Source organism: Callorhinus ursinus, unplaced genomic scaffold (assembly GCF_003265705.2).
Source record: "Callorhinus ursinus isolate GAN/ISIS: 27379988/994484 unplaced genomic scaffold, GSC_fseal_2.0 scaffold21, whole genome shotgun sequence".
Taxonomy (NCBI): Eukaryota; Metazoa; Chordata; class Mammalia; order Carnivora; family Otariidae; genus Callorhinus; species Callorhinus ursinus.
The window spans coordinates 16,181,302-16,194,868 of record NW_027397083.1 but is presented as its reverse complement, the minus strand read 5'-3'; the positions used below and the strand labels follow the sequence as shown (position 1 = coordinate 16,194,868).

General features: G+C 38.6%; 2 protein-coding genes and 1 long non-coding RNA gene across 3 annotated transcripts in view; all 3 read right to left on the bottom strand.

Moving 5' to 3' along the window:
* CSTF3 (cleavage stimulation factor subunit 3) overlaps nt 1-11,582 on the bottom strand; it is a 69,577-nt gene extending 57,995 nt beyond the window's left edge. Inside the window, exon 1 of the mRNA XM_025879401.2 lies at nt 11,368-11,582. Coding sequence (XP_025735186.1) covers nt 11,368-11,394 — 27 coding nt within the window. The 5' untranslated portion in view covers nt 11,395-11,582. The remainder of the gene's footprint in view (nt 1-11,367) is intronic.
* LOC141374730 (uncharacterized) lies at nt 10,004-11,355 on the bottom strand. Its single transcript, XR_012381848.1, has 3 exons — nt 11,246-11,355; nt 10,711-10,969; nt 10,004-10,025 (listed from the first exon to the last, which is right to left on the bottom strand). It is a non-coding gene; the product is annotated as an uncharacterized lncRNA (long non-coding RNA).
* A 551-nt stretch (nt 11,583-12,133) lies between the features above and the next one.
* Nucleotides 12,134-12,797, bottom strand: LOC112829138 (U1 small nuclear ribonucleoprotein C). The gene has a single exon (XM_025878549.2). The coding sequence runs from the start codon at nt 12,769-12,771 to the stop codon at nt 12,292-12,294; it is 480 nt and encodes a 159-aa protein (XP_025734334.1). The 5' UTR covers nt 12,772-12,797; the 3' UTR covers nt 12,134-12,291.
* Between the last annotated feature and the right edge of the window lie 770 nt (nt 12,798-13,567).

Here is a 13,567-nt window from a genome sequence, read left to right as displayed (position 1 = left end):
GTCGTCAAGCGCTTGCCTTTGGCTCAGGGTCATGATCCCAGGGTCCTAGGATCAAGCCCAGCGTCGGGCTCCCTGCTCGGCGGGAAGCCCACTTCTCCCTCTCCCACTCCCACTGCTGTGTTCCCTCTCTCACTGTGTCTCTGTCAAATAAATAAAATCTTTAAAAAAATAAAATAAATTTTTTAAAAGTAAAATTAAAAAAAATAGATGCTCAAGCCCCACTATATAGATCAATTAAATCAGAATCCCTGAGAACAAGCCTGAACCATCACCACTTTTATTTTTTTAAACTCCCAGATGGTTCTAATGTGCAGCCTCAGGTGAAAACCATAGCTCTCCAAGAGTTTCCTAACCCTTTTTGGTGCCCCAGAACTTTCCAATAGTCTACTGAAGGCTGTGGGCTCTTTCTCAGAATAATGTTCTTTTTTTTTTTTTTTAAGTAGGCTCTACATCCAATGTGGGGCTTGAACTCACAATCCCAAGATCAGAAGTCACATGCTCTATTGACTGGGCCAGCCAGGTACCCCTCTCAGAATAATGTTCTTAAATACCCAAAATGAACTATGAAGAGACTTCAAAGGAAACCAATTATATTGAAATATAATTATTGAAATATCTTTAAACAAAGTTTTACACAGTAATAGATAATGTATTAAATAACAGGATCTAGTAATGAATCTAGTGATGAGGACAATAATATTTGGAATATTTATGTCCAGTTACAGTTGTTGCTAACACTACTAGTGTGGTTTCTTGCCTACATTCATAATAGAAGGAAAGGCTCAATTTCACTTAGAGATTAGTAAAAATAAAGACTTTTATGTTGCCCATCCAACTTCACAGAACCCCTAACATTCTAACCAGACACCTGGAGGATGGGGTTACAATGGACCTAAGAACCCATGCAAAGGATGTTGGAGAGCAGATGTTAAAAAAACGCATTAATCACTCCTTGTTAAATAATAATCCCATTTCATAATAAGAAATATAATTAAATTACATAAATCCATTCAAAGCCCAGTTAGAATCTGAAAGAATCATGGCTCAGCTCTTTTCAGAATCCCTTACATTCCTAAATATTTTCCTCTTGCCAAAGATGTAGTTAAATGTTCATAAAATAATGTACATAGATAATCCTCAATCAAGTGCATTAATAAACAAGGAAGCTAACCAAAATGGCCAAGAATACACTCTGGTAGTTATGGCCACATTTAATTCTTACAACAAAAAGTCATTTATCATCATGAACCAGTTGGGTAGCCAAAAGCATAACACTTTTGTTCTCCTGCCTGGGCATATTTTTATAGGGCAAAGGAAATTTGAACAGTTTTCTAGTATTCCACACAAGGGGACTGGACCCCCATAAGAAAGGGAATTGTATTACTATTTCCTAAATCTACTGCTGGATCAGAGGAATAGGTCAGTTTAAGAAAATCCTGGACAAGTTTCCAGTGCTCATTTGAAATGGAATGAGGTTGGAACTCTGCTTAGTAGAGGGAAAGAACAGCTGTCCCATGGTTACACGTCCCCAAAACTTACTACAGTAAGAAATTCTTTTTTTTTTTTTTTAAGATTTTATTTATTTGACAGAAAGAGAGAGAGAGAGAGAGGAAACACAAGCAGGGGGAGTGGGAGAGGGAGAAGCAGGACTCCCAATGAGCAGCAAGCTCAATGCGGGGCTTGATCCCAGGATGTGGGATCATGACCTGAGCCCAAGGCAGGTGCTTAACAACTGAGCCACCCAGACGCCCCTACAATAAGAAATTCTATAAAAAATCCAGCTTTTGCCTTTGGAATAAATTATAATCCCATTATCACTCTTTAGGGAATGTTAATGGGGAGCAGGATGGAACCCCAAATCAAATGAGAACAAAAGCTGGACTAGTTCCCAAGGCATGCATTATCAATGATATCAGAAGGACTTCGGGAATGTCTTTGACTTGCATAATTTTAAAAACCAGAAAAATAACACAACTGTATGGCATATACAGAGATACACATCAACATACACTATTTCAAATGGGTACAAAACCAAGAAAAATTGTGAACTAGATGATGTACTTTTTTTCTTTTGGTAGGGACAAAATGTTACTCAGGAACTATCTCTAGCATCTGTTCTATGAATTGTTTTTCTAGTAGTAGGGTATTGCTAACATGACAACTAATTTTTTTTCTGTGAATAACAACAAGTGTACAACTGGCTAAAAGCATGAAAGATGGTAAATGGTAAATCCATTACATGCTGACCTTTTTAAATGTTCTTTTTAATAATGGCTTTTTTTTTAAGGCATAATCATCTACAAGTCACTCATTTAAAGTATACAATTCCCAATAAGGTTTTTAAAAACATCTTATCACACGGGGCGCCTGGGTGGCTCAGTCTTTAAGCATCTGCCTTTGGCTCAGGTCATGATCCCAGGGTCGTGGGATAGAACCCCGCATCGGGCTTCCTGCTCAGCGGGAAGCCTGCTTCTCCCTCTCCAGCTCCCCCTGCTTGTGTTCTCTCTCTTGCTGTGTATCTCTCTGTCAAATAAATAAATAAAATCTTAAAAACAAAGAACAAAAAAACCTCTTATCACCCAACAAGAACCATACTAATAGCCATTACCTTTCCCAAACCCCTAGCCCTGGGAAACCACCAAACTACTTTTGGTCTCCATAGATGTGCAGGTATTTCATGTAAATGGTATCATAGTGTTTATGTGTTGTTTCTAGCTTTTACTATGCATGTTTCCAAGGTTCATGTTTCATCACGTATCAGTATTTTCCTCTCTAATGCCAAGTAAAGTCCCACTGTATAGATAATCCCACAAATCCCACATTTTATTTATCTGTTGATGGCAATTTGGATTGTTTCCAGTTTTTGAGTGGAGTTTTTTTCACACACACACACCCACCCACCCCTACAGGTGAAAATGCTAGGTCATATGGTAATTCTATTTTTAACATTTTGAAGAACTGCCAGACTGATTTCCAAAGTGACTGAACCAGTTTACATTCCGACCAACAGTGTTAAGAAGGTTCCAATTTCTCCACATCCTCACCAACACTTGTCTTTTGATGATTATGACCATCCTACTGGGTATAAAGTGGTAACTCATTGTGGTTTTGATCTACATTCCTCTGACTGCTCATGAAGTTCAGCATTTTTTGATGTTCTTAGAGGCCATTTGTCTTTGGAGAAATGTCTTTTCAGATTCTTTGCCCATTTTTAATTGGGTTATCTTTTTATTGCTGAATTGCAAGAGTCTTGTATTATAGATAACAAGTCCCTTATTAGGTATCAGATTTACAAAGTTTCTCCCATTAGGTGGGTTTTTTCACTTTCCATGTTTAATCTTTTGTTATGTGAAGCCAACCCAGAGAAACAGAATTTGACAAGGGCCTCACAGGCACTATGCACTATTTCAACGGTTCTCAAACTTTTTGTAAAGAATCATTCTACATTCTTGGGGCGCCTGGGTGGCTCAGTTGGTTAAGCGACTGCCTTCGGCTCAGGTCATGATCCCAGGGTCCTGGGATCGAGCCCCGCATCGGGCTCCCTGCTCAGCGGGAAGCCTGCTTCTCCCTCTCCCACTCCCCCTGCTTGTGTTCCCTCTCTCGCTGTCTCTCTCTGTGTCAAATAAATAAATAAAATCTTAAAAAAAAAAAAATCATTCTACATTCTTAAAAACTGAAGAACCAAATTTTTTTTTAAAATGTGGGCTATATCTATCATTATCATACTAGAAATTAAAATTGAGAAAGTTTTTAGTTCATTTTAAAATAATTTTATTTAAAAATATTTTCCAAAACAAGAAAATAATTAGTGAAAACAACGGCAGTTTTATGTTTTTGTGATTCTTTAATGTGCGGCTGAATAGAAGACATTATCTGCTTCAGCTTTCAATCTATTGCAATATATTGTTTTGGATGAAGTATGACTATGTAACTACGGTTATGAAGTATATGACTACATATGTAGTTGGGAAAGGGAAAAAGCACTATTAATAACCTTTTCATATAATTGTAGATAGCTCATGTCGCCTCTGAAAAACTCTAAGCTCTACTGAAACTGCAAACCAGTTTCTATATGGCAGCTTAACTAATATTAAGGGATTGGTTAATTGGAGCTGGGAGGGGGGAAATGACAAACACGATCAATGACTGAAAGAATAAAATAATCTATTTTTCCCATTCCCACCAGGGAAGTACAACTTTCACAGAAAAAAAAAAAGGTAATTCTCCTCCAAATAGCTGTTTTTGTGGTAAATGGTGAGGGTGTGATGCTAGAGGTCATACCGAAATTAAATTAAAATAAAATCAGTGAAAATTTAACCCAAGGGATAAACATCTGAAGTATAGAGGAGAAGATGGTAAGTTAAAAGATTTAAACCTAAGGATGCCTGGGTGGCTCAGTCAGTTAAGCGCCTGCCTTCGGCGCAGGTCATGATCCCAGGGTCCTGGGATGGAGTCCCACATCGGGCTCCTTGCTCAGCAGGGAGCCTGCTTCTCCCTCTCCCTGCCACTCACCCTGCTTCTGCGCTCTCTCTGACAAATAAAATCTTAAAAAAAAAAAAAAAAGATTTAAACCTATATAAATAGTTCTTTACCATGGTGAACAGAACTAGAGGATGAGTCTCTAACATGGTTTTGTAATGAGTATTTTCCACTATTAAGGGTAATGACTGACTAAATATACCAGAGGGAGGAAAACCATAAAAATACTATCAGAAACCTAACCATCCTCAAATAATCTGCAGTCTTTTCTCCACTTATTGTATCAAGAATGTATTCAAAAACAACTTTTAAGGTTCAGATTATCTTCAACTCCTATGTGGTTTGCAAGCTTTCATTTAAATAAAAATCACCTGTGGTACTTGTTTCGAATGAAGATTCTCAAGTCTCACTTACAGAATCTGCTCTAAGTCTGAAATTAAGGTGTATGTACCTATACTTGTATAAAGCAAGTATAGCATAAAGTGATTATGACGCAATGGACCATGGACAACATTTGGAGGAAGACTACCTAATCTATCTGTTCTGAAAATACATTTTTCCAAACGTTGTTTCTTTAAAAATAAAGTAGCATCAGACCTAAGTCATTCCATTTTTTTCCCTAAAACATTAATAAAGCTGCATAAATTATACTATCTATGTGAAGTCTTTAGTCTCCCTTGGTAGTTAACCTTTATTCAAAATTAAAAATAGACTAGAGTAGCACTTTGCAAGACTATCTGCAAGTAGTAACTGAGACGATTCATATGCCTAGAGAATAAAGCAGTTTATGTGCCAGGTGACATTAGGACTGAATGCCAGCTTAGTCCTGTGTTTGTTCCTTTACCAGTGCAACAGAACTCTACCAGATTTTTTTTTGGTAAATGAATCTGAGTATGTATCCTGCATATAATCCCTTCAGCCCTTCCAGAGACTAAAAATCTACTAAATATGTAAACAATTCAAAACTTAAGAAAAAACAGGCTAAAGATTTTTGGTCCAAATAATGATACTTATCATATTTGCTTATTAAATCTGCTTATTCATTCCCTAGGAAACAAATAGCTGCAAATTACAAATAAAAATTTGAATCTTTTAGAATTCAAAAAATGTGGCTTTAGACCAAAAGTAGCCAAGGTATTAATTCACTAGATAAACTAAGTAAAACATAAAAATCATCAGTTAGGACGTAATTTTGTCCTCCTGGCTTTATTCAGTATTTACTGATTATAAACTATCCATGAATCTAAAAATTTGCTGGCTCAATTCACTTTTTACATCAATTCTCACACCATTACCAACTGCACAGCAAAACAAAACAAGACTCAAATTTATAGCTAGGTCTTGTCTAAAGAGAAAAAAATGATTTAGAGACAATGGCAGAAAAGCTCAAAACTAGGAACTGTTTTCGGCAATTATCCACTTAATAGGTACAAACATCTCAACAAAGATTTTGCAATTCTGGAAAGTGTATCTGGGATGTAAGTTGTATTCCTGAACTCCTATATTCTTAATGCTGGAGGAATGCAATTTAATGCATTATCTCTTAACACGGCACCCTTCTATTGTATTTCTAAGAAAAACCAATACTTATATATAAATACAGATCAATCTCTCTTAGAACAGTTATTGCCAACTAGAGTATTCTACCTGGTCAAAATATTAACAACAAAGATGAACTCAATTTTGGCTGCCCCAAACTGTTATACCAACAAGTATCACAACAGGAGGAGGAAAAGTAGGAAAGACTATTACAGAAAAGATTGTTAAAAACAGATAAAACTAACTGGGCCCAAAGAACACGTCATCGAATATACACACTTGGCCCTTTCCCCTCCCTATTCCCAGCCCCCCCATCCACTTTGGCTTTATTATTTTTCTTTTAAGATTTTATTTATTCATTTGAGAGAGGAGAGAGAGAGCACAAGCAGGAGAGGCAGAGGGAGAGGGAGAAGCAGACTCCCCTCCTGACATGGGGCTGGATCCCAGGACCTGGAGATCATGACCTGAGCTGAAGGCAGACACTTAATCATCTGAGCCACCCAGGCGCCCCTCCACTTTGGCTTTAAAATTGTTTTGACGGGCGCCTGGGTGGCTCAGTTGGTTAAGCAACTGCCTTCGGCTCAGGTCAGGATCCTGGAGTCCCAGGATCGAGTCCGCATCAGTCTCCCTGCTCAGCAGGGAGTCTGCTTCTCCCTCTGACCCTCCCCCCTCTCATCTGCGCGCGCTCTCTCTCTCTCAAATAAATAAAATCTTAAAAAAATAAATAAAATAAAATTGTTTTGACAATACCATTATCTTTTAACTGACAGTAAGTATTAATGGTTACCCAACAAAACCTTAAACCAGGTTTCTGGTTTCAACACTGTATGTATTTATCTTTCATCTTAATAAGTATATAGCAGGGAACAGTTTTCATTATTTTCTATATTGTCCCAAACTTAATTTTCACCAAAAGACAACAATGATTTATGGACCCAAGTTCCCCTCTTTAAGAACTACTAATAATTATGCTGCTTCAAGTCATGTAAATTTTCCAAAGTGAGGATCATTTTGTTTATATTATAGGCCTTCCTAATCCTAGGTAGGTTATAGATTGTTTTTAAAAATGAAGTCTTATTGGGGCACCTGGGTGGCTCAGTTGGTTAAGCGGCTGCTTTCAGCTTGGGTCATGATCCCAGGGTCCTGGGATCAAGCCCTGTGTCAGGCTCCCTGCTCAGCGGGGAGCCTGCTTCTCCCTCTCCCTGCCTCCCTGCCTACTTATGCTCTCTCTCTGTCAAATAAATAAAATCTTTAAAAAAAAAAAATGAAGTCTTATTTCTAAAAGATGACTGCAGAAACAGAATTTTAGGGATTTAAAGGTGCAACCCCCCCCACTCTTATGCCCAATTTATTTTTTCATATTTATGCACCTGTCCTCCCAAATTAAATTCTATAGGAATTTGTAATGTATCACATAGAGTCTAAATGCAAAATTCATCCATTCATTTACTGAACACCTTTAAGTATCAAAACAGATTCCCAGATTCCTAGATGCAAGAATGAATAAATAAGGCAGTCCCTTCAACTCAGGTCCAAACCCAGTGGAGGAACTCTAGACAACAGCTAAATGCTGTAGGAGTACTGCACAAGATAAAATGGAGCTAAAAAAGAATGAGATCAAAAGTTGAACCAAGCACTAATGTATGTATGTATATGTACACACACAGAAGACAAAATATAGCCATAATTCCACACACTAACCAGATGTGTTTTCATTAGGCAAGTGGGGAGAAACCTACAAGCACAGTTTTGTCACCACTGAACTGGCAAAAACAGTAATCAAAAATACCGATGAAAAATGCCAAGGTAATTTAAATAGCTCTCTATGCAAAATGGAACTTCCTCACAAGAGTTAAAAAAAAAGACTACAATAAACCTTAGCAAGTGATCCTGCTTGTTTACAATCACTTCCCCCTTTCAAAGGGCACAAATCTAAAGATTCAGTACCAAGAAAGTAATGACCATCCATATTTTTGAATAACAAATTTAAGATACTATCAGGTTTATTCAACCAACTTCTTTTTGAGCTTCGATGTTATAAGGCTAAAAGAAATCTACACCTATCTTGCCATATTCTTTGTCCATCACATCCCTTGGCATCTTTCCAAAGCAAACACACCATTTCAGAGTGGCTTTGTTTTTTTTTACTATTCTTTAGTTTTATTTAGCCTCTTTTTCTTGTCTATCATTTCAGTTCATTTTAGGTGCTCTTTCCTCTAAATATTCACTGACTAGTTAAAAGGTCATCAAGTAACACATCATCAACCGACAGAATACTAACTGCAAAGGGAAAAAATAATCCTTCACAGTGAAGAAACCCAGCAGTCATCATCCTCTCCAAAGCAAACTAGTTGATTCATATTTTTAACCAGGTCACTCTTGAAGGTATAATTTTTCATTTCAGTTAAAGCTGAATAATACAGTATCTGGGATTTGCTGGAAAGTAATGATGGGGAGAGCAAGTGAAAGTATGGGAAAAACAGGATTAGCCATCAGTTAAAGCTCTATGATAGGAACCTCATACATTACACTTTTTTTCTTTTTTTGCATGTTTGAAATCATTACAAAGTTAAAGAAAAGATTTTATGAAGATGACGCTGATAATCAGATGTCAAGAACTGTCTTTTAGGTTGATGGAAGAAAAATACAGGAGCCACCATAAAGGTTGGGACAAATTGAGCATCCAAAAGAAAAATATCGCTTATTTTTTTAACACTAAATACAGAGAAACCCATGAATCCACAGTAATCTCCTTGAAAAAGGAGAAAGGAAAATGGGGCGCCTGGATGGCGCCAGTCAGGCATCTGACTCTTGGTTTCAGCTCAGTGTCCTGAGATTGAGCCCCACATGGGGCTCCACACTCAGGGCAGAGTCAGCTTGAGATTCTTTCTCCCTCCCTCTTTCTCTGCTCCCTCCCCCACCCCCACTTGCATGCTTGCAGGCTTGCATGCTCTCTCCAAAATAAAATCTTAAAAAAAAAAAAGGAAAAAAATTCTTAACAGAAAAATATGAGCCAGTCAGAAAGAAAGAATTTTTAAAACACCACCATTTGCCACCTCCAATAATAACTGATTTATTCAAGAATTATCAATTGACAAACAATATAAAAAAATTTAACATCAATTGACAAATAACTAGTTAAAAGGCTGAGGAACACAAAATCAACCTGAAAATTACTAACTACAAAGGAGAAAATAATCCTTCACAATGAAGAAACCCAGCAGTCATCACCCCACCCAAATAAACAACCATCACTAATAGTGGAACCTAACAACCTGGCATGAAGTGCCTTCTGATGTAACAATATACTGTTCTACCCAAAAATATTTAAGCCAAATATTATCAAAGCTCTCAGTTTAGACCTAACCAACCACAAAATTTTCAGGAAATAACAAAAGATGAAGGGACAAGTTAAATGATACCACACACACACAAACATCAAATCAACCCAGAAAATAAGAAGTTTTACTAGAAAATTGTCTTGGATTCTTCAAACAGTATCCCTGGAAGAAGGGGGGGGGTGGATATTCAAGAGACGTAACTAAATGATGCATGTAAACCCAGATTCGATTCTGATAAAGTAAAATAAGAGAAAAAAAAGAAAAAAGAGAGAAAGAAATCCTATGAATCATATTCTTGGGACAACTGGGCCAAACGTGAATAGGAACTGGGCTTCAAAAATGATACGGTATTACTATTAATTTTCTGAGGTGAGAAAACGGATCTGTTATATAACTGCATCAATGTCCTTATATAAAAGAATGATGAGATATAAGGGGCTGAAATATGTGTCGACTTACTTTCAAACAAATACATATGCAGAGATAAAACAAGTGGGGAAAAACAGTTAACAATTGATTCTAGGTGAAGAACTGTATTGCAGGTGTTCATTGCACTTTTCTTTCAACTTTTTTCTATGCACTAAACTTTGCAGGGTAAAACTTTTAGGTTAATTTCTTTTCTCGTAAATTTTCACCACCATCTCTTCCATTTAAAACATCACAGTTCTGAAATATTCAAGGTCATGACATTTTGGTGTGTATAATTTTAGATAAATTTAATAATTAACAACAAGTTCTGGTTCTGGAAACTTTCAATGTAACCTTAGGACATTACTACTCAGCTTTCAAGTGACAAAATATGAGCCTATCTCAGAAAAACGGTAGTTATACATAAACAGATTTGATATGATTTTGAGACTTGAGGCTTTGCATTCTTGGGCATTATGACAGCATGTAAAATGTAAACAGAAGATTTCGGTACCGAAATCACTCAACGAGCAAACACAAATTTAATTTAGCAAGCTTTCCCGACATAATGACATTTACAGTCACCCAGACTATTCAAGAGGAACTTCAACTTTGCCTCATCTCTGTCAACCTCCAAGAACAGCCTCTACCTCCTAAGCTGGGGACTTAAAAAACAAAAACCTAAGTGTAGTTCGTTACCATGACAACGGGAAATTTCAGGAAATTGAGACTCTGCAAGCTAGCTAGCCTCCATTTAAAAAAAAACTATTTACCTAAACATACCAGGACTTAAATCGAAAAACAAACTGAATGACATCTTTCATAAGGTATGTTTCCTCTTTCAAACTAAAAGGTAGTATTTACCAAGATTCTGAATAAAGAGCAAAAGAAGCAAATCATTTTACTAAATATCTGATTTTTAAAATATTTATAGGTCACTTACATCCAGTACTAAAAGCAGATGCTTTTATTTAGTGGCCAAAACAGACTTCTCATTTCCGATTTATCAAATTCTGCAATATTTGTGTCGCTTGAAAGACGAAAATGAAATGCGGAAAGAGAAAAAGGAAGCAGGAAAAAGCCAAATCTCGGCATAACCATGCTCTTCTCCTACACTACTTCCTTCTTCATTCGCACTGGCAAGAGACTATTTCTCCAGATGAATTTCATCTCCGATTATTTCTCAAACTGGTAACCTATTTCTGGGTTTATTGGAGAGGGGGCAGAGGAAACACTGTTAAGTTTTTCGAAAACAGCGACTACAAGTTAATCAATTCCTAAGCACCCTAATATCAAAACAAAATGGTATCAAAGCAAGGCATCCCACAGGAATAGTCCCATGAACCTAAACAGGACGAAGCAGCTTCCTGACTATTGTCTAAGTCAAATATTTGTTCATATTAACGCCTGAGACAGAGAAGCCAAAAAATTTCAACTCTCAGTCAGCTCTTGCTGCCCATTCCACCATTCTTCTATACCCGGTCCTCCGGATCCATTAGACCCCGATTCCTTCCTCAGGCGAACATGGCTGGACTACTCGGACGAACACAGACGTGGAGAGAAGAGGTCGCCACGAGGCCCCACCACTCTCTTTCCTCACCTGCTCCGGGGCGCCGTCTCCTGACATGGCCTCAGCTGATTAGAAAGGGAGAACTGGCCCGCGATGCGAAGCTAGAAAAGAAAAATTAAACTAAAAACCACCCCAACCAGTAAAGTTACCCCCTGCCCAGCGGAGCCAGACCGCCAACACGGATCGCCACCGCCCACTCAGATATGAATTAAAATGGCTGCGCCCCTGCCGGACGAGGAGAGAGGTGTGGTTTCTGCCTTAACTTCCGGGGCAGTGGGCGGAGCTAAGATCCCAACTCGCCAGTTACTCAGTCGCGCAGATGCAGAGAAAACCCAGAGGTGGGCCCAATGCCTGTGCTTACGTCACGACCCTGGGCTAGGGGAGCTGTTGCTGAGCTGGCTACAACCGGCTGGGAGGCGGGAAACTGTTTAGCCTGGAGGCTCGCGCGCCTTTTGGAATTTAATTATCAAGCTGTGGAACCTGGTTCTTCACTGTTGAAGCCTGACTGCCAATCAGTTTAGTTCAGGCAAACTGGCCATCTTAGGGAGCAATGCTAAGTTTAAATGCCTTCTATACTTTGGAGATAAGGAATATACCGAGGTTTTCTATGCTTTTTAGAGATGAGAGGAACAGATCGAGCCCATATTAATTTATACCGCCACTATCTCCTACTGTGTGTCTAAGGTTTTCACGTCTGTAAGGCCCGGGTTTATTTATTTTTTTTTTTTAACTAAAACAGTTGACAATTTTATTTTCACATTTCACAATACAAATGAAAATTGTTTTTTTTTTTGTCCCACTACTCCCCGGCAAAAACTATTCTCTCTTTGATAGGAAGGGGGAGCAAGTCTTCCTTGTCCTGCTGTGAGAAAACACCCAGAGTCACACCACCATGATCTCCTGGTGAAGTAAACAAGTAATATAAAATAAACATAAAGAGGTTCCTATCTCTTCCTATCTGTCTGGTCGAGTCATTCCTGGCCGAGTGGGCACCATCATGGGACGGGCAGGAGGTCTCATCATTGGGGGTCCAGGCATCATTGGCATGTGGCCTCCCATAGGTGGCCTCATTCCAGGAGCAGGTCCCACTGGCATCATCCCAGGAGGAGGAGGGCCCATCATTGGCATCATGGGAGGGCCCCCCATATGGGGCGCTGGCATCATACCAGGGCGAGGAGGACCCGGGAGACTGGGGGGAGGTGGGATCATTGCCCCTGCAGGAGGAGGAGCAGAGAATGGAGTAGGAGGTATCTTTCCTTGTTGAAATGCAGCAGTTGTTTTGTCGATCAGGCTCTGAGCCTGCTCTTCCATCCATTTCTGATAGTAGTCTTTCACATTCTCTTTGTGTTTCCTACCACTGCAGTGTGTCTTTCTCACAGATGGAGAGTCATGGGTGAGGTACGTGTCGCAGTAGTCACAATAAAACTTAGGCATGTTGCTCTGCAGGCCGTTGGCCACTCCGTCCCTGTAAGGCCCGGGTTTAAGCTCAGCATCTCACCGTGATTCCTCGTATGCAAAGTAGAGAGATAATAGCACTCAAGCTCTGGAGCCAGACTCCATTTGTTTGAATCCTGGCTTCATCTCTCACTTGATGGGTAACATGCCTCAGTTTCCTTGCCTATAGATAGGCATAACAGTAGTACCCGCAATTTAAATAAGGTGTACCTGTAAAAGTGCTCAGAGCAGGTCTGTCATAGCCAAGATTAAGTGAGAACAGGTCTTTTCTCAAACTAATTTCCAGTTAAAGATCATCTTACTGTGTCTCCTTTTATCCTCCTTGCCGATGGCGGCTTACATGCCAAAGTAAACTTCAACTTTTCCCGTACACACCTTATTCTTTTCAGTCTCCGTGCCTCTGCTTGTATTTCCACCACCCTTTCCACAGCCTGAATTCTTACCCTTCCAAGTAATCAGACACATGAACAAAAGATGTATAGTAACACAAAGAGGTAAATGTTTATTGCACCATCCAACAATAGAGGACATTAAATATATTACAAAACATCTCTACAATGGAATGTTATGGGGCCAGTAAACTGATGCTAATGTACAATGACTGACAGATATCCATGATACTGTTACCTGAAAAAGAATGCAAAAATAGTGCACATTATATAGGAGATACACACACATTTAAAAGATTAAAAGTAGTTATCTCCAGATATGGATGTCACATAGTTTTTCTTTTTATCTGTTTTGTCTATGATTAATGTAAGAATAAATCTTTAAG

What these genes read in the sequence shown, in the direction of transcription:
- LOC112829138 (XM_025878549.2), bottom strand. Translation starts at nt 12,771, where the DNA reads ATGCCTAAGTTTTATTGTGACTACTGCGACACGTACCTCACCCATGAC.